Source organism: Odocoileus virginianus, chromosome 9 (genome assembly GCF_023699985.2).
Source record: "Odocoileus virginianus isolate 20LAN1187 ecotype Illinois chromosome 9, Ovbor_1.2, whole genome shotgun sequence".
In the NCBI taxonomy this organism is placed as follows: Eukaryota; Metazoa; Chordata; class Mammalia; order Artiodactyla; family Cervidae; genus Odocoileus; species Odocoileus virginianus.
In genome coordinates, this window is record NC_069682.1 from 31,555,078 (window position 1) to 31,580,024 (window position 24,947).

Sequence of the window (24,947 nt, forward strand, 5' to 3'; positions counted from 1 at the left end):
CAGAAGAGAAGTTTTGATACATGTGCGAGAAAAAAAAAAATGCCTTTAAATGATTCAGAATTGGGCTTCGCTTGTGGAAGATGTGGGCTTCCCTGGTGGCTCAGCTGTAAAGAATCCACCATGCAGGAGATGTGGGTTCGATCTCTGGGTCAGGAAGATCCCCTAGAGAAGGAAGTGGCAACCCACTCCAGTATTCTTGCCTGGGAAATCCCATGGATGAGAAACCTAGCAAGCTGCAGTCCATGGAGTCACAAAGAGTCAGACACGACTGAAGCAACTACACAGCAACAGCAGTGGAAGGTGTAACTGTTAGTGCATGGAAGGAATTTGCTTTAAAGAGTCCTTAACTGGAGAAAACATTCTCTGCCAAAGTGAAAGGTAGTGTCATAGCTATAAAGAGCATGGGATGTTTGAAAATCATGTCTGCCCCCGAATTGCATAACCTCGGGTGCATTACTTGACCTTAACTTTCTCATCTATAAATCTATAAAATGAAGATAGTTAGTCCTACCCTCTAGGTGATGTGGAGATGAAAGGAGATAATACATGTAAATCACCCCAGACATTGCTCGCTGTAGAGCAGGCCCTTATGAGATGATGCCAGCTCTTGTTCTTAATGGTGATTATTAATATCCAAGCTCCCTCCGCCTTTAGAGGCTGATACAGTGAGATGGGCAGGGCGCCCTCCTGCTTGGGGTGGGTGCCCTTTAGCCTTCAGAGGCCAAGCATGACCCTGAATTAAATTTAATATGTGAATGCTTAAAGCTATTTCAGGCTTCCCTGGTGGCTTGGTAATAAACAATCGGCCTGCAATGCAGGAGCTGCAGAAGATGCAGGTTCGATCCCTGGGTCAGGAAGATCACCTTGAGAAGGGCATGGCAACCCACTCCAGTATTCTTGCCTGGAGAATCCCATGGACAGAGGAGCCTGGTAGGCTACAGTCCCTGGGGTTGCAAAAAATCAGACATGACCAAGCGACTTAGCACATATGCATGAAAAGCCATTTCAATTCAAAGTACACAGAAATTAGAATTTGTATCATGAGAAATTATATAATTAATTAAAGTAAATATAAGTTAATTATATTGGTCAGAAAAAATAGTATCATACATATGAGGCCTAACAATTGCCCAGTTATTCTTCAATTTACTCATTTATCAAATGTTTTCTGTATGTCCTAGATTGCTATTAACAAAGAAAACTTCCAGATTTTTAAATTATGGTTTTGTTTGTGTTTCTTTCATCAAATATAATCACTTATGGAACATGAGAAGTTGGCTGAGCATATGTCATTTATTAATTAAATACTGAGTGATTTATGGCTGTCTATAAAGTATGGTACTTTTGAATTTCAGACTTGTAAGCATGTGTGGATGCGAACACAACATGCACTAATGTATGAAATTCAAGTAGGACATCACAGCAGAGTTGTGGGGCTTAAGAAAACCCATGGCATCATTTACTATCTTCTAACAAAATTTCTCAACAATGGAAGCAGATCTAATGATCACCAAGACAGTACTTACCAGGAACTATGCCAGATGCTATGAGAGATCCAAAGATAAATCAGACAGAAGACTGTGCGATTATAAAACACAAAATCTTAGTAGAACAGCAGACATGTATCTAATCAAACAGAGTAAAGCATGACAAATGCTGCATTAGACCTGAATACAATGTACCTGGAGAACAGTTGATTGAGCCAGAAGTTTGAGGCTGGTCAGGAAACATGACCAGATGTGGCATTTGCTCAGGACATGAGCACAGGTGTAGAAGACAGAGGTGGGGGTTAGGGGTCAAGGGACATGGATTAAAGCTGGGAAAGAACTAGATGAAACTCATTAGAAATTCCAGTGCCTTCTATTTAAATGTTTCCTGATTTTGGATAAAGAATTTTAACATTGTAATATCACTCAGATAGTTTGTACTATGTTAAAAGCTTTCCCCTATTATAATAGTGTTGATATTATCCCTTTCTGTGTGAAAATATTATTTACAGAATCTCCAGAAGTTCATCAAATGTATTTTGTTACAATTTCCTATCTTCTCATATTTTGGATTTGGAGATTTATGGTTTTCCCAAAGCTTCCTTTTTTTGTTTGACATTTTCAAATGAGGAACTAATAAAAATGTAGGGACATGTATTTTGTGTTGGAAGACAGCAAACTGTAGCAAGTGATTAACCATGTTTCTGGGGTGGGGAGGGGGAAAATTACATGCTAAGGCCAGCTATAATGGTAACCTATACTGTAACTTTGTTGAAGGAAAGAAAACACCACTGGGATTGAAAATGCAGATGGATTTGTTATTGATAGGAGGAAACATACAAATGAGCAACCTTGCCAAATTGTCCTTTTAGAGGGACAGTTTATGTTTTTTATGTGCCTGGAAGACATAGACTGTGGTTTGCCAATTAAGCATGAGTGTTAAGTCCCCATACAGTTAATTAAAACAAGTCCCACTCTTCATTGGTTAGGAAAGAGTCTTAGGTTCAGGGCGTGGCTGTTTTGCTGGAGTCATTCAGAACTCCCAAGACTTTTGCCAGTTTCACCCTTCAGTCTTGCTGTTTCCTAGGCAAGATGATTGTGAGTAGAAAGGTCTTACAGAAATCTAACACTTTTCTCAGCTCTGTCATAACATTTATATTGTTTAAACATATTTATCAAATTGTGTGTGCTGTTTTTATTCAGTAAGAATAAGAATAAATGGAGCTGAGAAAATGGCAGATGCTTTGAAGCAAGATGTAGTGGGTCTTAATGACCCCCTTTGGAAACATTGCAGTTAGCTGAACATGCTCTGTACAACTCCTACTAGTTTTCAAAGCCTGTGCATTATTTAACTGTGAAGCCATAACCATTACTGTCTATCATGTGAATTCAGATTTAAAGCTGGTAAAAAAAAAAACCAAAAAAAAACACCCTGGATTTTCTGATTCAATAAACTTCTATAGAAAAATAATCATATCACAGCCTAAAAATATATTCTTATGTCTTACAGACATAAAAATATGTACTAACATCTCACAGAAGTAAATGTTTTGGTATTAGTGAATATAGCATTTCAACTAAAGGGATATGTGGGATAGGTAGTTAATTATATATATATATATATATTTTTTTAAATTTAGGAAAATAATCTTACTTATTTTAGACTCTTAATATCAGGGTGTGTGTGTGTGTGTGTGTGTTCAGTTGCTCAATTAGGTCCTTTATAAACTTCTTCATGAATTTTCTGTCTTTGGTGAGCTTTAAAGTATCCTGGCATATAGTGGTTTCTCAAATACATACTAAATTTTGTTTAAAAATGCTTTAAACTCTCAATTTTTCAAAAAAATCTTATTGCCTGGATGCTATGAAAACATTTTAATCTGTTATTTAATGAAACACCAAGCTGAAGTTCTCAAGTCTATGTGTTTATTTAACAAATATTTTATTGCCTTTGGAGAGGCAAGGAACAAAGAGGGAAGAGGAAGACAAAGAACGCTCCACTTTCTTATAGCTCAGATTCAGTGAATAAAACTGGGCTGTCCTTCCAAGCATTTTACTGTTTGTGAGGATTTAATATGAAAGTGGTTTGTTGTCTTGTTGTCTAATCACAGTTTCATCCTTCGAACGTAGTACTGGGGCTGTTTCCTAAGTTCCTCTCCTGTTTTGTCTTCTCTCCTCCCCTCTGCTCTCAGTCCGGGGAAAGAACCAAGCTAAGAGCTGAACTCTGGTTCTTCTGCCCTTTTTTCCGGGCTCTTTGCTGTGCTCTCTTAGTTGCATCTTACTCTTTGCGGCCCCATGGACTGTAGCCTCCCAGGCTCCTGTGCCTGTGGAATTGTCCAGGCAAGAATACTGGAGTGGGTTGCCATTTCCACTCCAGGGGATCTTCCTGACCCAGGGATCCACACTCCAGGGGATCTTCCTGACCCAGGGATCAAACCCACATCTCTTGCATCTCTTGCATCAGCAGGTAAATTCTTTACCACTGTGCCACCTGGGAAGCCTCTGGGCTCTGTTCAGTTCAGTTCAGTCGCTCAGTCGTGTCTGACTGTTTGCGACCCCATGAATCGCAGCACGCCAGGCCTCCCTGTCCATCACCAACTCCCGGAGTTTACTCAAACTCACGCCGAGTCGGTGATGCCATCCAGCCATCTCATCCTCTGTCGTCCCCTTCTCCTCCCACCCCCAATCCCTCCCAGCATCAGGGTCTTTTCCATTGAGTCAGCTCTTCACATCAGGTGGCCAAAGTACTGGAGTTTCAGCCTCAGCATCAGTCCTTCCAGTGAACACCCAGGACTGATCTCCTTTAGAATGGACTGGTTGGATCTCCTTGCAGTAATCTTGGCTAAATCAGTGAGCCTCAATTCATTCTTCTTTCAAATGGGGATAATAATTCTTGCCCTGAAATAGTCAAATGAGATAAGATACTGTTGATTCTCATCATTCACAGTAGTTACATTGTGTAAAGTCACAGGAACACTGAATTAACTAATACTATGCCATGGCTCCCTACGAACAAAGCTAGTGGATGTGATGGAATTCCAGTTGAGCTATTTCAAATCCTGAAAGATGATGCTATGAAAGTGCTGCACTTAATATGCCAGCAAATCTGGAAAACTCAGCAGTGGCCACAAGACTGGAAAACATCAGTTTTCATTCCTATCCCTAAGAAAGGCAATCCCAAAGAATGCTCAAACTACTGCACAATTGCACTCATCTCACATGCTAGTAAAGTGATGCTTAAAATTCTCCAAGCCAGGCTTCAGCAATACGTGAACCGTGAACTTCCAGATGTTCAAGCTGGTTTTAGAAAAGGCAGAGGAATCAGAGATCAAATTGCCAACATCTGCTGGATCATTGAAAAAGCAAGAGAGTTCCAGAAAAACATCTATTTCTGCTTTATTGACTATGCCAAAGCCTTTGACTGTGTGGATCACAATAAACTGTGGGAAATTCTTAAAGAGATGGGAATACCAGGCCACCTGACCTGCCTCTTGAGAAACCTGTATGCAGGTCAGGAAGGAACAGTTAGAACTGGACATGGAAGAACAGACTGGTTCCAAATAGGAAAAGGAGTACATCAAGGCTGTATATTGTCACCCTGCTTATTTAACTTATATGCAGAGGACATCATGAGAAATGCTGGGCTGGAAGAAGCACAAGCTGGAATCAAGCTTGTGGGGCGAAATATCAATAACCTCAGATATGCAGATGACACACCACCCTTACGGCAGAAAGTAAAAAATAACTAAAAAGCCTCTTGATGAAAGTGAAAGAGGAGAGTAAAAAAGTTGACTTAAAGCTTAACATTAAAAAAAAAAAGCTTAACATTCAGAAAACTAAAATCATGGCATCTAGTCCCATCACTTCATGGAAAATAGATGGGGAAACAGTGGAAACTGTCAGACTTTGTTTTTGGGGGCTTCAAAATCACTGCAGATGGTGACTGCAGCCATGAAATTAAAAGACGCTTACTCCTTGGAAGGAAAGTTATGACCAAACTAGATAGCATATTAAAAAGCAAAGACATTACTTTGCCAACAAAGGTCCATCTGGTCAAGGATATGGTTTTTCCAGTGGTCGTGTATGGATGTGAGAGTTGAACTGTGAAGAAAGCTGAGTGCCGAAAAATTGATGCTTTTGAACTATGGTGTTGGAGAAGACTCTTGAGGGTCCCTTGGACTGCAAGGAGATCCAACCAGTCTATCCTAAAGGAAATCAGTCCTGGGTGGTCATTGGAAGGACTCATGCTAAAGCTGAAACTCCATTACTTTGGCCACCTCATGCGAAGAGTTGACTCATTGGAAAAGACCCTGGTGCTGGGAGGTATTGGGGGCAGGAGGAGAAGTGGATGACAGAGGATGAGATGCTTGGATGGCATCACCAATTCAATGGACATGGATTTGAATAAACTCCGGGAGTTGGTGATGGACAGGGAGGCCTGGCGTGCTGCGATTCATGGGGTCACAAAGAGTTGGACACGACTGAGCGACTGAACTGAACTGAACTGACTAATACCATGGCTCCCAGGGGAAATGGAGGGTTAGGTTCCTGTGAGTCTCTGGTCACAATACAACATTTTCTCATCTACCAATATAAAAATTGCTTTTATGTATATTTCTGTTCAAAGACACCTTACTGAATATATCTTGTTGATTCCTTGACATGAATTGACCTCACAGAGACAGCATTATAACTCATGCCTGAACAACACTTATCTGACACACATGTTTTCTTCATTAGGTGCATCAGACTCTTCTAATCTGTAGGAACACGGGACAGCATATCAGCAGTATTCTCTAAAGCTGTTTTAGACAGTGAAATCACTAACAATGGGGAAAAAAATACCAAAAAAAGGTGCCACTAAGTAGACTGCAAAAGAACGCTTGTTTATACCAAGGGAGCTGAGGCAGGGCAGAGTGTCCACCACCACTGGGAATGTGACTCAGATTTGGGGATTGTAAATAAATTTTAGCAAGCAGGTAAGTTCACAAATAACAGAATCTGCAAATGAGGATCAACTGTGTAGGAATGCCTTTTGTAAACTCTTAGAGCACAATATAAATCTCAGAATAAGTTGCAGAATAAAACTTTTTTTGGAGCCCAGATATAATAACTGTGCAGTGTTGATATTATCAATGTGAAGGAAATCAAGTAATAAATATGTTATTTGAGAGCAGCTACAAGTTCTTAGCCCAGTAAAGCTACAAAAGCAACTCTTACTGTGAACTCTGGCTCTTCAGTGCTCACATTTAATGCACAGTAGCAATGAGAACCACTGTAATTTGGTGCTTTGTGTTTAGTGGTTAACGTGGCTTTGTGACCTCATTATGGGGAAGAGGAGGGAACATTCCCTATGTTTTACCAAAATATTATGTTTCTAAATATGTGACATTCATATGGAAGTATTTTGATCTTAACTAGCAGTGTAAACGCTGTTCTTGGCCTTTTGGTACCATTTTATGTTGCAGACCAAGTACAAATTGACATTTTCAAGCTGGTTTTGGTTAACTCCTTAATGTTACAAATTGGAACTTTCCAATGTAATAACTTCTGCAAAATACCGCCATGAGTATTAGTATGTTATGCTGTTGACAGAAGTACAGATGGGAAACACACACATACCTATGGAAGTTTCCTCGTAGGACAAGATGGAAATGACTTGGGTAGCCTAAGCCTTATCAGGCAGACCTCATACTGGGAGTAATTCTCCTAGTTGAGATAAAATCCTAGAGTCAGGAATGTTCTTCTTAGTAAATTTGGATTAGGACTGTTTTCATCACTGGAAATTGCCAGACTTCCAGTGCTTCAAACACAGGCTACCAGTCAGATAATCCACTCAGGCCTGGATCAGTGTCACTGTAACCACTTGGCAGCGGAGTCTTTCGGAAACTCCAATTAACCATGTAAATATATTTCATAGCATCACATCTCACTTTGTCAGGACCCCTGCAGCCTTTCTATCATTAACATAAATGCAGGTGCAAATAGCATTTATGTACTTTGATAGGAAGCAGTTGGAAACATCTCACCGTGGGACCCAACACTTTGAGATTGTGTACATCTGTTCCAATAATGTATGCAGCCCCAGCGACACGAACACAAGGATGTGAACATCTGCCCCTGAGACCATTTGCCATATAGCAGATGCTAATGTCTTTATTTATGCAGATGGCTGGTGTGACGAGCGGAGCAGGGATAAAAGGGAAGAAGTTTGACAGCAATATTTCAATGTTACAAAGCCAGGAATATAGGTTAGGCATTTTATGTTTATAAAAGTATACTACTAATAAATGGGGGAAAAGTGGAAACAGTGACAGATTATTTTCTTGGGCTTCAAAATCACTGTGAATGTTGACTGCAGTCATGAAATTAAAAGATGCTTGCTCTTTGCAAGAAAAACTATGACAAACCTAGACAGTATATTAAAAAACAGAGACATACTTTGCTGACAAAGGTCCATATTGTCAAAGCTATGTTTTTTCCAGCAGTCATGTATGGATATGAAAGTTGGACCATAAAAAAGGCTGAGCACCAAAGAATTGATGCTTTCGAACTGTGGTGCTGGAGAAGACTCCTAAGAGTCCCTTGGACAGCAGGGAGATCAAATCAGTCAATCCTAAAGGAAATCAACCCTGAATATTCATTGGAAGGACTGGTGTTGAAGCCGAAGCTCTGATACATTGGCCACCTGATGCAAAGAGCCAACTCCTTGGAAAAGACCCTGATGCTGGGAAAGATTGAAGGCAGGAGGAGAAGGGGGCGACACAGGATGAGATGGTTGGATGGCATCACAGACTCAATGGACATGAGTTTGAGCAAACTCTGGGAGATGGTGAAGGACAGGGAAGCCTGGCGTGCTGCAGTCTGTGGGGTTGCAAATATTCCAACACAACTTAGCAACTAAACAACAACTACTAATAGGAATAGAAATTCATAAATCTTGTCATGCTTTGAGTAGAGTAAACATATTGTTGTTGTCTTTAAATTAATTGACATCAAAATGCTAAAAACATTTATAGAAATTCCAGCATCTAACTTAAATCAGAAGCAGCAATTAATGATTATTTTTATTTTGATAAAGTAATTTTAAATGGTTTTGAATGCATTTTGCTAAGAATACTGAAAAAATAGTGCTATTTTTAAAAAAAGATTACAATACTATTAAGAGAATCTTGTGATGATAATTCTAAAAATTGGAGGAAAAAAATAAAAATATCATTCAGTTCAGTTTAGTCGCTCAGTGGTGTCCGACTCTTTGCAAACCCATGAACTGCAGCACGTCAGGCCTCCCTAACACATCACCAACTCCCAGAGTCCACCCAAACCCATGTCCATTGAGTCAATTATGCCATCCAACCATCTCATCCTATGTTGTCCCCTTCTTCTGCCCTCAATCTTTCCCAGCATCAGGGTCTTTTCCAGTGAGTCAACTCTTCACATGAGGTGGCCAAAGTAATGGAGTTTCAGCTTCAGCATCAGTCCTTCCAATGAACACCTGGGACTGATTTCCTTTAGGATAGACTGGTTGGATCTCCTTGTAGTCCAAGGGACTCTTAAGAGTCTTCTCCAACACCACAGTTCAAAAGCATCAATTCTTTGGCACTCAGCTTTCTTTATAGTCCAACTCTCACATCCATACATGACTACTGGAAAAACCATAGCCTTGACTAGATGGACCTTTGTTGACAGAGTAATGTCTCTGGTTTTTAATATGCTATCTAGTTTGGCCATAACTTTCCTTCCAAGGAGTAAGCATCTTTTAATTTCATGGCTGCAGTCACTATCTGCAGTGATTTTGGAGCCCAGAAAAATAAAGTCAGCCACTGTTTCCACTGTTTCCCCATCTATTTTCCATGAAGTGATGGGACTGGTTGCCATGATCTTAGTTTTCTGAATGTTGAGCTTTAAGCCAACTTTTTCACTCTCCTCTTTCACTTTCATCAAGAGGCTTTTTAGTTCTTTTTCACTTTCTGCCATAAGGGTGGTGTCATCTGCATATCTGAGGTTATTGATATTTCGCCCCACAAGCTTGATTCCAGCTTGTGCTTCTTCCAGCCCAGCATTTCTCATGATGTCCTCTGCATATTAGTTAAATAAGCAGGGTGACAATATACAGCCTTGACGTACTCCATTTCCTATTTGGAACCAGTCTGTTCTTCCATATCCAGTTCTAACTGTTCCTTCCTGACCTGCATACAGGTTTCTCAAGAAGCAGGTCAGGTGGCCTGGTATTCCCATCTCTTTAAGAATTTCCCACAGTTTATTGTGATCCACACAGTCAAAGGCTTTGGCATAGTCAATAAAGCAGAAATAGATGTTTTTCTGGAACTCTCTTGCTTTTTCAATGATCCAGCAGATGTTGGCAATTTGATCTCTGATTCCTCTGCCTTTTCTAAAACCAGCTTGAACATCTGGAAGTTCATGGTTCACGTATTGCTGAAGCCTGGCTTAGAGAATTTTAAGCATCACTTTACTAGCATGTGAGATGAGTGCAATTGTGCAGTAGTTTGAGCATTCTTTGGGATTGCCTTTCTTAGGGATAGGAATGAAAACTGATGTTTTCCAGTCCTGTGGCCACTGCTGAGTTTTCCAAATTTGCTGGCATATTGAGTGCAGCACTTTCACAGCATCATCTTTCAGGATTTGAAATAGCTCAACTGGAATTCCATCACATCCACTAGCTTTGTTCATAGTGATGCTTCCTATGGCCATGTGACTTCACATTCCAGGATGTCTGGCTCTAGGTGAGTGATCACACCATCCTGATTATCTGGGTCATGAAGATCTTTTTTTGTATAGTGCTTCTCTGTATTATTGCCACCTCTTCTGAGTATCTTCTGTTTCCGTTAGGTCCTTCTGTCCTTTATTGAGCCCATCTTTGCATGAAATGTTCCCTTGGTGTCTCTAATTTTCTTGAATAGATCTCTAGTCTTTCCCATTCTATTGTTTTCCTCTATTTCTTTGCACTGATTGCTGAGGAAGGCTTTCTTATCTCTCCTTGCTATTCTTTGGAACTCTGCATTCAAATGAGTATATCTTTCCTTTTCTCCTTTGCTTTTTGTTTCCCTTCTTTTCACAGCTATTTGTAAGGCCTCCTCAGACAGCCATTTTGCTTTTTTGCATTTCTTTTTCTTGGCGACGGTCTTGATCCCTGTCTCCTGTACAATGTCATGAACCTCTGTCCATCGTTCATCAGGCACTCTGTCTATCAGATCTAGTCCCTTAAATCTATTACTCACTTCCACTGTATAGTCACAAGGGATTTGATTTAGGTCATACCTGAATGATCTAGTGTTTTTCTCCACTTTCTTCAATTTCAGTCTGAATTTGTCAATAAGAAGTTCATGATCTGAGCCACAGTCAGCTCCTGGTCTTGTTTTTGCTGACTGTATAGAGCTTCTCCATCTTTGGCTGCAAAGAATACAATCAGTCTGATTTCTGTGTCGACCATCTGGTGATGTCCATGTGTAGAGTCTTCTTTTGTGTTGTTGGAAGAGGAAAAATTGGAGAAAAAAAAATGTCATTAGTTTAAATATAATGAGTTGGCCAAAAAGTTCATTTGGGTTTTTCCATAAGAGGTTACAGAAAAACCCAAACAATCGTGTTTGGCCAACCCAGTAGTTTATAAGATATTTCATGACTATAAATTCAAATTGAATACAGTAAATTTTGAAGTGTTACATATTTTTAATACTCAAAAATTTTTTATTTAAGCTGTACCCTTATATTTCCAACTAATGACATTTAACTGTAATTTATATTTTTATTAGGATAAATTACCAAAAGCTTTATTTTTACAACTCTCTTCTAAGGATCTGCTTTACAGATTCTCACACAGGAAAAAGGTGAAGAAAAAACTGATCAGCCATAAATTAGACATTTCCAGATTTTATTTTCTATTCTCATTCACATACACACACACACACAAAAATCACAGAATCTTCAAAGATCTGGAACATCAGGTTTCATCTAGTTAGCAGTTCTCAAATATTTTAATTTCAGCCCCCTTTACATTCTTAAAAACTACTGAATATTTGTTTATGTCAGTTGTATCAATTGGGGTTCACTGTATTTGAGCTTATAAACTGAAAAAATGTGTATTTGTGGATTCATTTTCAAATAACAATAATCTGGGCTTCCCTGGTGGTCCAGTGATTGAGTCTGCCTTGCAATGCAGGGGACACGAGTTTGATCCTTGATCTGGGAAGACCCCACGTGCCATGGAGCAGCTAAGCTCACACCCACAACTACTGACACTGTGCCTTACAGCCTGAGAGCTGCAACTACTGAAGCCTGTGTGTGTAGAGCCTGTACTCCTCAACAAGAGAAGCCTCTGAAGTGAGAAGCTGCCGCTCACCACAACTAGATAAAACCCTCAAGCAGCAGTGAAGACCCAGCACAGCCAAAAATAACTAATAATAATAATAAATAATAAATAATAATAATAATAAAATAACAATAGTAATCTTACTACAGCTTAACATATTTTGTGTAATTGGCTATATTTTCCAAAGCAAAAGAATTAGTGAGAAGACTTATCACTGATTTGCATTTTTTGCAAATCTTTAAAGTCTGGCTTCATTGAAAATCTTAGAGTCTCCTTTCTGGTCCTGTAGCCAATATGTTGTGATACATTGTTTATATTGGAGTGTTTGAAGAAAATCTAGTTTACAGTAACTGGAAAGCGGGTATTTTAATGGCCTTCTCATATAATTATGGATATTTTTCTTTGCTACTACACCAAAACATGCCAGGTAACTATAACAGAGCTTAAACAAGTCAACTAAGGTAACAGCTTACAGTGTAACTGTAATGTGAAATTGAAACTGTATTGTAGTCTTGTATTCTATTACATTTTGGTCTGTCTTTACACTTGAATCTTTTGCTCATTCATGCAGTGTCTATTAGAGAGCATTAGAACTTCCCTGGTGGTCAAGTGGTTAAGAATCCGCCTTGCCCTGTCAGGGGGCACCGGTTCAATCCCTGGTCCAGGAAGATTCCACATGCCAAGGGTCAACTAAGCCCATGCACCACAACTACTGAGGCTGAGCTCTGGAGCCTGCAGCTCACAACTGCTGAAGCCCTTGTACCTGCAGCCTGTGCTTGGCACCAAGAGAAACCACCGTGATAAGCCCGTACTTCCCAACTTGAGAGTGATCCCCACTTGCCGCAACTGGAGAAAGCCCTCACAGCAGCAAAGACCCAACACAGTAAAAAATCAGTAAATAAAATTGGAGAAAGAAAACATTAGTGCAGTGAATTATGCAGGTCTTCTATATATGTCATTTTATACAGTATTTTGGAAATCTTATTTGTTAAAATAAACACCAGTCTCATCTAAAAACTTACTAAGTATAGGAAAGCTTCAGGCTCTTGGGGATGGCTTCAAGTTTTGCAAAATTCTAATGCTGCTCGAAAGAATAATTTTTATCCTTGATTGTGAATACAGCCAGATGTTTTCTCTTGTAATGACAAGCTTCAGTCATCCACTTTTGAGAAAATGTCTGCCCAGTACCCAGGACTGAACATGATCTCTCAACATATGTCTGTCAGATGTTCTTTCAAGTCAGGATGGTTATTCCAATGAAGAGCAGCTAGTTCAGCTTCAAACCATCCACGAGCATTTTTCCTCAGGGCTACCACCATGCCTCAGTGTGCCACGGAAGTCATGTCATCATGCAGGATTGTATAAAGGCATGTAAGCTCAAAATTTAACAGAACTAAATTTTCATCCTGCTTTTTTGTTGTTCTGCTGAGGGAGTCTGGTGGCAAAGAATGTGACTGTTTGGACAGTTTGCTGTCATGTCCTGAGTTCATCAGTTTTACCCAGTTACATCCTCTGTCCCATCAATGCATTGTGTGCAGAGGTCAGCACTGGGGAAAACCCAAGTGACATCTTATTACGAGCAGGAAAAGAGAGTGGGGGAGCCCTCCTGGGTCAGTAGACTGTACTTTGAGAAACAATGCTCTAGTGTAATTCCCGCCTGGTAAAAAGAGGATGTTCAGGCCAGTAAGGATTAGGATCTCACTCAGGCTCATTCCAGCAATGAGTGAAAGAGCCAAAGCCAGACCTCTGCTCATGTCCTCACATGTAATCCGACTTGTCTTGTTTCCCCCGAAAAGCTCCCCACCACCAACAACCAAAAAAAAGAAGATTCTTGGTCTATCAAGTTCACTAAAGGTACAGAACTTACCACGTGAGGAATGTAGAAGTTCTTTCAGCATTTTCAGACATCTTCATTCAGTTATAATATTCTTCAATGACCTCAGTTTTGGAAGCAGATGGACTAGAATTTGAAAAAAATCTGGAAAACAATATTCTATCTGAAATTATAAAAGACCTTAGTAATTAATGACTTTTTCCTTTCATTTTTGTGCATCATTAAAAAAAAAAAAAAAAACCTCTTTTAAGTCAGTGCCTAAAAGTGTTATTAAATACAGACTGTGTAATTAATGATTTTTAAAAGTTTCACTTTGGTGTAAACCTAAGCAGTTTGTTCACCGGAAGCTCTGTTAAAGAAGGCCGCCATGGAGTTTGGGATTGACACATACGTACTACTATGTACAAAATAGATAACCAACAAGGACCATATAGCACAGGGGACTCCGCTCAGTACTCTGTAATGGCCTGTATGAGAGAAGACTCTAAAAGTGACTGGATATATGTGTAACTGACTCATTTTGCTATATGGAAACTAACGCAGCATTGCATATAAACTATATTTCAATAAAAATTTTTAAAAAGAAATAGTATAAAAGAAGGCCACCACCCTAGAAGAAGCCTGGCATTCAAGCACATTGTGAAGGAACTCTTTCTGTGTAAATTTCCTTAAAAATCTTAAATGTCCTGTAAATCTCCAGCAACCATGCTATAGACTCCTGTTAGAAAAGGAAGCTCTTTGTCTCTCCTGATGGTTACATTCTCTGATTGGAAAAAGTTAAAAAGACTAACTTTCTCAACACAGAAATGGATGGTGTGGCACTCAAGGTCACTGGAGGAGACTGACATATTAACAGAGTCATCAGCAGACCGCTTTATACATTGAGTATGTTGAAATGGAAGAAGAGCAACTGTGGGGCCAGACAGACCTGGGTTCAAACCCGTCTCTCCCCTGCCAGCTTGTGACTTGCCAGAAAGATTCAGTGTCTGCATCTGTGATCCAGAGATACTATGATCAAGAGCTGGTGGAAGATGAAGTGAGATCGTACCTTGAGTACTGAATCTGACCCATGATGGAGGGACATTTTAGCCCTTTACTAGGGGGCTTATGGTTTAGGGTAAGGAAAGACACCTGTTAATAAGTAGAAACAGGGAACATATTATATACTCTAGCTATGGTAAGTGTTCTCAGGAAGAAAAGAAAGGAGATAGGGCAGTAACTTGAAAGGGAGAGATAGCCCGGGGATTATTTACAGTTGTTGATTTTGTTTGTATAGTTTTGTGTCCAGCAAAAGCACAGGAGAAAGCAACACAGTGTAGCTAAGAGCCATCAGGTCACTCATCTAGTGAATAACACATTGTATGATGGCCATGTACCAGACAGGAACTGGGGGCCAAGGTCCTGACAGTGAGCTTACCTTATAGTAGGAGGAGACAATCTCATTATAAAAATAAGTGCTGTGGAGGACAATTAAAGCAGAGAAAGAAAAGAGCTGTGTATGTGGCTGAGCACTGCCTTTAGGTGGGATGATCAGTAAGCCTCCTGACTTCGGGGGTCTCATCAATGGTGTAGAAGCCCTGAGGCCACAGAGGGGCCTGGAGACATGTGTGGGTGCAGCACAGCATTGGGAACACCCCGTTTCCTGATTCAGTTCAGTTCAGTCCAGTCGCTCAGCCGTGTCCAACTCTTTGCGACCCCATGAACCACAGCACGCCAGACCTCCCTGTCCATCACCAACTCCCAGAGTTTACCCAAACTCATGTCCATTGAGTCAGTGATGCCATCTAACCATATCATCCTCTGTCATCCCCTTCTCCTCCTGCCTTCAATCTTTTCCAACATCAGGATCTTTTCAAATGAGTCAGCTCTTCACATCAGGTGGCCATTTCCTAATACTAAGGCATATATCTTTTCATCTGCCATGGTGGAGGACTTAAGATGAATGGTGCATATTTAGAGCAATGGAGATGTTTACTCCTGACCCCCCAACCCCAGAGAAGGTAGACTTATTTGTGTTGTATCATTAAAGAGGGGAGTGTAGAAATAGGAAGAAGGAACAGTGATCTCTCTGTTCCCCACAAGATCTCAGGCACTTTAAGCTGCTATAACAAAGTACTATGGTCAGAGTGGCCTCTAAACAGCAGAAATTCATTTCTCAAGTTCTGGAGGCTAGAAGTCCAAGATCAGGTTCTAAATGGTGAGAGCCCCCTTCTGGGTGGCAGACTGCCGTCATCTCAGTATATCCTCACGTGGCAGAAAAAGAGGAAGAGAAATCTCTGGAGTCCCTTTACAAGGGCATTAATCCCATTCACGAGGGCTCCCCCCTCATGACCTGCTCATCTCCTAAAGGTGCAGCCTGGATTAGGCGGTGCTTACACTGAAGGTTAGAATTCCAACATGTGAATTTGGTGGGGGGTGGCAGGGGGAGGAGTCACCAGTATTCATTTCATTGCAAGGTCAATGACAAAATCACTGAAAAGGCAGAGAGATGGGGATAGGGTGGGGTGGGGCAGAGGGGTGAGGCTTCGGAAAGGCAACAGGAACAACCTGGCTGGTCCCAGTGAAGAACTAAAGGAAGTCTGTTAGGATAAGAAACAGACTGTGGAATTGATCTGCAGTCCAAGACTGGAAACTTTGCATTTATGATGTTGTCCAGTGTTCACAATGTTTGGGTTTCTCTGGCTCCGGGCAGTAGGTAGTGGGAGTGGAAAGTACAGGGTGGGACCAGTCAGGGTAAGCACTGTGGAAAGACACCTGTGGCATTCTGGGAGTATCCATGGATGATCAGGCATGAAACCTGATCTGGACCGGGAGTATCTACCTAAGCATACAAACCTACAAACTGCAGAGTCTCAGGGAAAAGAGAGCAGGTGGACTTTGTCATCATTTCATCTCTTCAGGGAAAATGAGGAGTTAACTGTTACACGTTCCTAACCTGGAGATGAGAGTAAATGTTTCCTTAAGCCAGCTCTCTAGTTGCATCCAGAGAACAATAAAGATATTGATAGAGGAGAAGCTGGGCAGACTTCAAAAGAAAAGGAATCCAGATTGGTTCTACAGCTTTCAAACTCTGATGCCTTCATTGTTATTCTTTATTTTTTTAGTGATTCAGGTCAGCATTAGCTAAACCTCAATCTGTACAGTATATGTGAGTTAGCCCACACAGAGCTAGTCTGGTCAACCTCATAGAAGTAGTTCCCCTCAAACTCAGGATCTCAGTGCCAGCAGTGTCTTGGCACTTCATTTTCTTTATTTTCTTTCCGGAGTCAGTATCACAGGTGGTCTCTCTGTGTTAAGGTAAAAGGTACCTTGATTGAAGAAATGAGAAACCATCAAGACTTACTAATAAGCAGGAGTTTCTGGGAATAAGTATCTACATAATGTAGAAATACATGGTGCTGTACATTTGGACTTAAAATCATGAACTATTTGACATAAAAGTTGAGATATAGAAAAACTTGCATTAAAAAAAAAAGTCCTAAATCTTTGTGAGTTGAAGATAAATTGGAAGTGAAGATAGAACATCTATAAAACTCTGCCATAAAGCAGTGGAACCATTATTTCATTTTTTTAAAAATGCAGTTTGTACATTCTTTAAAAAGGTCTGTTCTATGTACATACAGCAAATCTACTTTTGTAGTAATGGTATAAAAATAAGAATATCCTTGTGATTCCAGCCCTTTGCTTTTAACTATACTGCAGTTGAAACATTGTGATCTTCACCACTTGAGTTTCATAATCAGGGTATTTTGACCAAAATCAAGCACAGTGTGCACACACCCTAGTTTGTTCCAACTGTCTTCGTGTTCTGATGTTGAAACCTTGTTCTTTTCTGTTTATCCCACTAAGGAAAAGGTTTTCTTCACCAACTGTCATCCCAGATAGTAACTGTTCCAACTGATATTGAAATAGAAGATGTAAATAGAAGGGGCCCGTTTTTAACTTGTTGGTGGAAGATTTCTTGCCCTGAGATACTGACTCACTAAAGCTGTCTTGCAGGAGATGTCTCCCTGCTCCCCAGTCCTGTGGAGAAACTGCTGACTCAGAAGATGTTGGAGTCTCCTGGAAAGACAACCTGTACAGGTATATTTGTTTATGGGAGTTTGGACTTCAGATGAAATGATGTGCTGCTTTTGCTTTGATGAGCTTCAGTGAGCAATGCCTTCTCAGGTTCAACTGCATATTCACAATTCTAGTAATATTAACAATGAAAAGAATAGTGGGGAAATGGGCTTATCAAGTATCTCAAAAGTTGCCTTTGCCCTGCTCTGTGTCCCCCAGTGATCGTTAGCTCTTAGTTAAATTCTGATGCTGCTCAGTCATTTTTAGATTTGGATAAAGATACCAAATCGACTGCTTTATAATAGTGAATAAAATCTTGCACACACTACAGGGTTGGTTTTTTTGTTTTTTTTTTTTTGCCAAAAAAGAGAAATAACTTCATCTTTCTCAAAGCATTAAAAATAAGACTATCTCATAGAGTTTTCAACTGTTTTTCATCAAAGGCACTTGAAATTCAAAATAGTTCCCCCTAGAAATAAGGACTGATAAAGGGGGCTTGATTAAAATGAAGGGGAAAGTCACTGAAATTGAGCATTATTAAACTGTATTTTAAATGATAGAGCTTTTTAAATTTTCTTTTCATTTGGGACATTAATTATATGACTTGAAAAGAATAATTACCTACTTGAATTTAACAAAAACCACATTGTGTAACGTTTTTTCTCACGTTAATATTTTAGGTAATTGGCTTTTAAACTTGTTCATAAAGAATGCTTGTTTTCTCCCAGTTCGTGATGTATTTACATATCTAATTTGTTCGATTTTATGGGCTGTAGTTCCTCTTTGGGTGCCAAATTCTTCTTTCTATACACAAGCTATCTTAAACATATTTCTTAATGATTTCTCCAGCAAAATACTGACATTCACAACCGCTTTCAAACTTCTGGTTGCCCTGCCCACACCCTCGAGCACTCACATGTTTTCTCTCCCAAAATGAAAAACTGCATGTCCATTGCTCTCACCCTTCTCCCAAGATGTGACCAGAGTCCCCGTCCCTCACAGGACCCTTGAGACCTGGGCTTACCCCACGCCCTGAGGGTCTACCAGAGGAGGTGCTTTCTTCCCTGCTAAGCTGGAGAATGAGAGCAATTAGTATCAATTCTCAGTATAAACAAAAGCAGAGGAGAGTGGCCCCAGAAAACTGCTTTTTGCAATGCACATCTGTTCACTGCTATTCACTAAATACTGTTAATCTGATTAGCACTTTGTCAACTGCATGAAAAAATGGGGTTGGGGGGACAGGCAGGGAAGAGAGCCTGGTAGGCTGGATCAGATGAAGCTGCCAGAGGGGGTGGCCCCAGAGAGGCAAGAAAGAAATGCTTTACAGGTTTACTGGGAGAATCTTTCACGAGGAAGATTTCTTCCCATTTTACTTCATTTCCCTCTCAACAAAGAAATACCTTTTAAGGATTCAGTACTATTTCCACTGGGCTTCTCTGGTGGCTCAGTGGTAAAGAATCTATCTGCCTGCCATGCAGGAGACACTGGTTCCATCCCTGAGTCAGGAAGATCCCCTGGAGAAGGAATGGCAACCCACTCCAGTATTCTTGCCTGGGAAATCCAATGAACAGAGGAGCCTGGCAGGCTATAGTCCATGGGGTCATAAAGAGTCAGACATGACTTAGTGACTGAACAACAACAATGCTGTTTGCATATGATTCATGATCAAGATTTGTGTGTTTTTTTTTTTCTTTTTCCTCCCACTAAATATAAGTGTCAGGAGCCTCATACTTCTTGGCAAGAGAAAGTAGAGGACAGAGGACTTGCCTGATGGTCCAGTGGTTAAGAACCAGCCTGCCAGTGCAGGGTACACAAGTTCAATCCCTGGTGCAGGAAGATCCCACATGCCCTGGAGCAGCTAAGTCGGGGCACCAAAACTAGAGACAGCCCTCTTGCAGCATTGAAGACCCAGTGCAGCCAGGAAAGAGAGAGAGGGAGCAAGAGTGAAAAACTAATGTCTACTGCAAAACTGCCATGTGGTAGACCCCACCCTGGCACGTTTATGGATACTTCTTTCATTTAATCCTGACAGCAACCAGATACAATTATGCGCACTTCATAAATAAGAACACTCAGGCTGAGAGTGAGTGACTTTCCTAAACTCTGAGACAGAGACAGGTGTTGAACCCACATCTGTCTGAACCCCTAAACCCGTGGTCTTCCCACTGGAGACTATGAAGGTGGCCATCACCATGGATACAGCTTCCAGGCAGCAGGTAGAACTGGAAAGAGCCTTTGGTGTCACCTGGGCCAAGCCTTGAATTCCAGTCTGTTACCTGCTGGCTTTGAAATCTGTATCTGTAAAATGCACATGAGCAGTAATTCCTAACTCAGTGGATTGTGGAGATTAAAGGAGATAATGCATCCAAAGTATTTTGCACAGTACCTGACACATGAAATATGCCTTATCATTGGATTAATGTTGAAGAAACAGCATTGGATAGTGCTAGGAAAGAAAAGAATCTTTCGTGCTCTAAAAAGAATTCTCTTTCTTGCTAAGCTAGCCAATGATGAGCAAGACAGCTCTCAAAGCCCGTGCTGAATGGAAGGTCCCAGGACATCCCTGGTGTGGCTGCAAGAGGGGAGGGATGGGAGCTGACTGGGACCTCAGTTCAGCAAGGGCAAGTGTGCCGAGCGGAATGGACTCAGGACACAAGATTGCCAGGGGGACTGTCTTGCTTTCTCTGTATGGTGTCGGATTTCCTCAAATAGGGGTCCTAGTAGAGTGACTCTATGAGGTCTGAGTGCTGTGGATGTGTGGACTAGAGTGGTCTCGTCATCCTGAGTCCTCAGAAGCAAAGAACACTGTGCCTATGTTGCCAGCGTGCTTTACAGCACTGTCTCTCCCGCCAGCACTCAACACAGCCCTGCAAACAGTGCCGCAGAGCCTGGAGGCGCCTGGGGGAGCCAGTAGGCAATGGCTCCATGTGTTTATAGGTTTTTCAACAAAATTAAATTGATCTCCCCCCATGTTCAGAGGCCTTTCTTTCATCTCTGACTTCTCCAGGGTTTCACCATACTGGTTTTAACCAGAGACCATCCTGGGAAACAGTTTGAATCCCAACTGGAACTTATTATTGGAAAGCCAAGTGAGAGGGAGAATCGGGATGCCAAGCAATAAAACTGAAAATGGAGTTTCTCGGTTTAATACAATTAAAACCTAAACAAGCCCTAAAAGTTTGGGCTCTTTTGTGGCCAAGAGTGCTTAGCAACACTCTTGTTCTGGGCCTAGAGCCAGGGAGCTCTGTGTCAAGAGCAGGGACCCTCTTTCTCTACCTGTTCACTGCTTTGGACTTAGCCACGGACCTCGGTGTCTCCCTAGATGGAGTGATGGTGGAACCATGTCCAAGCCAGCCAAGGGTCGAGTGGGAGCAACTTTGTTCAGAAGCAGCACCCTGAGCCTTGGTTCTGCGGGTGGAAATCAGGAAGTGAGTTATGTGCAGCTGTTGGAGAACCGCCTGCTTCATGCGCTTGTCTCTTTACACTGTCTGTATGGGGGCGTGTTGTGAAGCATCCTGATGAGGCTCGCTTGGCTGTGGGCTCATGGACTACTGACCCGAATCTTCCCTCTGCTGCCTTTCATGTGCAGCCACACCCATCAGTTAGATGTGATGGAGGAGATGCACACAGGACCCACTTGGCCCTTTCTCCAGACAAATAGCTAGCTACCTTATTGGATTCATCAGAATCCTCTGGTTAGTAATTGGTAAGCTCAACTTTGAATATCTGCTTTTACCTTCAAGTGACTCTTAGTTTTTCATCAGTTCTCTAATTAGTGGGCTGTTGGAAAGAATATTTTAATGGTCATTGAAGTTTGGGGATACAACAAGCCATTTCTACTTTCACATTTTCCCCCCTCCTTAAAATTTAGAGATAATATTATATTTTAATATAATATATAAATTATGTAATATAAAATATATTTTGGAGTTAAGGGCAATTTTGTAAAGACTTTCCCCCTTTTCAATTAATTAATTTTATTAATTAATTTTATTGATTGATTGATTATTTTTGGCTGTGCTGGGTATTCATTGCTGCACAGGCTTTTTCCTAGTTGTGGCAAGCAAGGGCTACTCTCTAGTTGTGGTGTGCGAGCTTCTCATTTTTGTGGCTTCTCTTGTTGCGGAGCATGAACCTTAGGGCATGGACTTCTGTAGTTTTGGCTCAGACTCTAGAACGACCGGTTCAGTAGTTGTGGCCCACAGGCTTAGTTTGGATGTGGAATCTTCCTGGATCAGGAATCAAACCCATGTTTCCTGCATTGGCAGGCAGATTCTTTACCACTGAGCCACCAAGGAAGCCTAAAAATTTCCCCCCTTTTGAGGGGAGGATGAAGAAGTAGAAGCTCATTGTCCACATTAGAATCAGACAGATGCGGACTTCAGCTGTTACTTAACTTCATCAAGCCTCTTTTTGCTTAATCTGTTAAGGGGGACAGTAATACCCTCTTTGTAGAGTTTGCATAAGGATTCACTTAAGAGACCTAGCACAGATTCTAGACCATAATAAGGACTCACTACCACCTCATTTTCCTTTAAGCCACAGTTAGATCAAATTCTCACCAATTGTAAATGTCACTCTTCAAAATAATTATTTTTAATACACTTAACATATTAAATACAGCCCACATTTAAAATTGTAATACTAAGTATTTGCATTGTAGAATTGTGCAAAATTAATTTTACTGAGTGAGCCTTTCATGTTTCCAGTTAATAAAAGTCCATGTTTAGTGCCTGGGAGTCCTATGAGCCTCTTTAACTGTGTTATGGGTAATTTCGCAGGATTTCCAGAAATGATGAATGTCAGTGGAAATTTCGACTTACCATTTAGTGCACAGTTCTCTGAAATCTGTGATTTAGTAGGTGACAGGTGAGGGGTTTTAGATCACACCATCTGGGAGAGAGGCCTTGTAAATGTGTCGTGGGATAAAGCACTGTTGCAGCCGCGTAGCTGAGAAAGACTTGCTACAGTCGTACCGTTTCAGTGTTTTAAAAAACTTCATGGCATTTGCAGCCTCTCTAAACACTCCTGTTGTTCAAACTACTTTAAAAAAAACTTGTGGTTATTATAGCATAACTGACCTTTATTGCAATTCACTTTGTTTTATGTTTTTTAAGATTTTGTTGTTATTGTGGATCACCTTTAAAGTCTTCATTGAATTTCTTACAGTATCATTTCTGGTTCATGTTTTTGGTTTTTTGGCCTCGAGGCATGTCAGGGATCCTAGCTGCCTGATCAGAACCCCTTCATTGGAAGGTGTGAAGTCCCAACCACTGGACCACCAGGGAAGCCCCTGCCTTGTTTTATTTTAAGGAGCCAAATGTTGGGAGAGATGGTTCTCAGCACTTCAGTTGTCCTTGGAAGATAATGAGCTCTGATGCTTCCCAGGACCGAACCTTGAGGGGTGGTGATGCACTGCCTGTCAGATGATTCAATTATTTCTCTTATCACTAGCAATTCTTATCCTTAAGTAGGCAAGGAAAGGAAAAACTTGAAATGTTCTCTGTGTCATCTGGACACAGTCATTTACAAACGGACGCACGCTTACCCATCACCAACATCCCCAAAGATACTCCTTTTGCAAAACAGATCCAAAAAGGAAACCTTAATTTGCCTTTCATTCATTCAACAAATATTTATAGGTACCTTCCTCTGTGCTAGGCATAGAAAATATTCAGTGGAAAATATGCATTCATCTCATCCCACCCTATAAGTTACCCTCCACCACTGTGCCTTTACCCCCCAAGGCTACACTAAGACTACTTTCTTTGGTTTCCTCTGAGAGATGTTCTGTGTATACACGGGAATTAGTTTGCGTGTGTCTCTCACTACTTTAAAAAAAAGTCCAAGTGATAGTATCTCACATCTTGGAGAGTGTTATGTATCACATTGCTTGATTGGCAGAGTATTGTATTTGTACCCTGTAATAGTACTTTGTTTCTACTGCTGCATAGTATTCTGTTGCATGGTTGGCTATTGTATTAGTACCCTCCTGCTGAACATTTGAGTAATTCCTAAGGAGTTTTTCCCTCTATTTTTGTGGCCTTGCCCTCTTTCTCCTGCTATGATTTTCTTCTAATGCATCATTTCATTCCTTATCACCTCATCATTAATGATTCTGGGAGAAGGGACTCAACATCACCTTCATGATCTGTTCTATACCTGTTCCATCTGTATGGAATTCCCAACAGATCCAGTTAAGTGTGAGTAAAGTTCAGTTTATCCTGTAAGGCCTTATCCTTTCACCCCACAGATTTCTTCTGATTATTGATCATGAGGCTAATTGATATACTTTTCTACCCCAGGATCTACCTCTTTGAATTTCAGGGAACCTGGGCAAAATTGACTGTGTGGCAGGCCCCGTACCTGTCACCCAGGGCTCTGTCATCCCAGGTTGCTCACTGATCAGTATTCTCCCTTACTGGGATTGTGGTTACCCTAAAGTTTCCTTTGCTCCGGGACCACAATCGGCTTCCTTTTCCTGTGACTGTCATTGGTCTTCATGTGAGATTTTATTTCCACTGTAATATAGGAATTTCTGAAGATTGGTTGAAGCATATCTACTTTAAATGTATTATAATTAGCCCTTTCCCTCCCTTCTGGAGCAGCTCAATAAATATAAACTGGCTCCATTGCTGGGAACCTTAACTGTCAGAAGATTGCTTTCTTATACTTGGTCATAAAACCTGGGGAGCCCCTTCCTAGCTGAAGTCTTTGGGGACTTTGAGGTGACCTTGACCACCAGTTGTTGCTTCAGCTGCATCTTTTGTTCTTTATTATTTCTGCTCCTCGTCACGCTGACAGAGCCATTCTCTGCTCTGAGGGTCAGTTTTTCCACTTCTAGTTTCCTCCTCTTTTCTCTCTAATCCCCTTCTTTTCCCCTCTTTGTGTGCGTGTTTTCTTTAAAGCAATTTCTTCCTCAGAGCTTGCTTGTTTCTTTGTACCCCAATGGCATCATTTGCCATTCTCTCTTATTACCTCCTCAGACGGTTAGTCATTTGGCCTCACCTCTCCCCTTTAACCTTAAAAGGTTTTTTGTTTGTTTGTTTGTTTTCTTTAAAAAAAAAAATCATGGTGCTATCCTTATTCTGATGGTGGGCAAGTTAAATTGAAAAAAAGTATTCCAGAGATCTATTCTCTATTTCTTTTTTTAATTTTCAACGTAACATGGCAATGTTCAGTTTGCTTTTAAATTGTGTTTTTTTTCTTTCATTTACTGATCACTTTATTACAAGTA

The 24,947-nt window shown here is 40.8% G+C and overlaps 1 protein-coding gene across 16 annotated transcripts in view; it reads left to right on the forward strand.

The window, feature by feature from the left end:
* ZNF438 (zinc finger protein 438) overlaps positions 1-24,947 on the forward strand; it is a 183,750-nt gene that overhangs the window by 151,695 nt on the left and 7,108 nt on the right. For all 16 annotated transcript variants that reach the window (XM_020909663.2, XM_020909671.2, XM_070472147.1 and 13 more), the window contains one exon: positions 17,648-17,731. In XM_020909663.2, the coding sequence (XP_020765322.2) occupies positions 17,648-17,731 (84 nt within the window). The remainder of the gene's footprint in view (positions 1-17,647; positions 17,732-24,947) is intronic.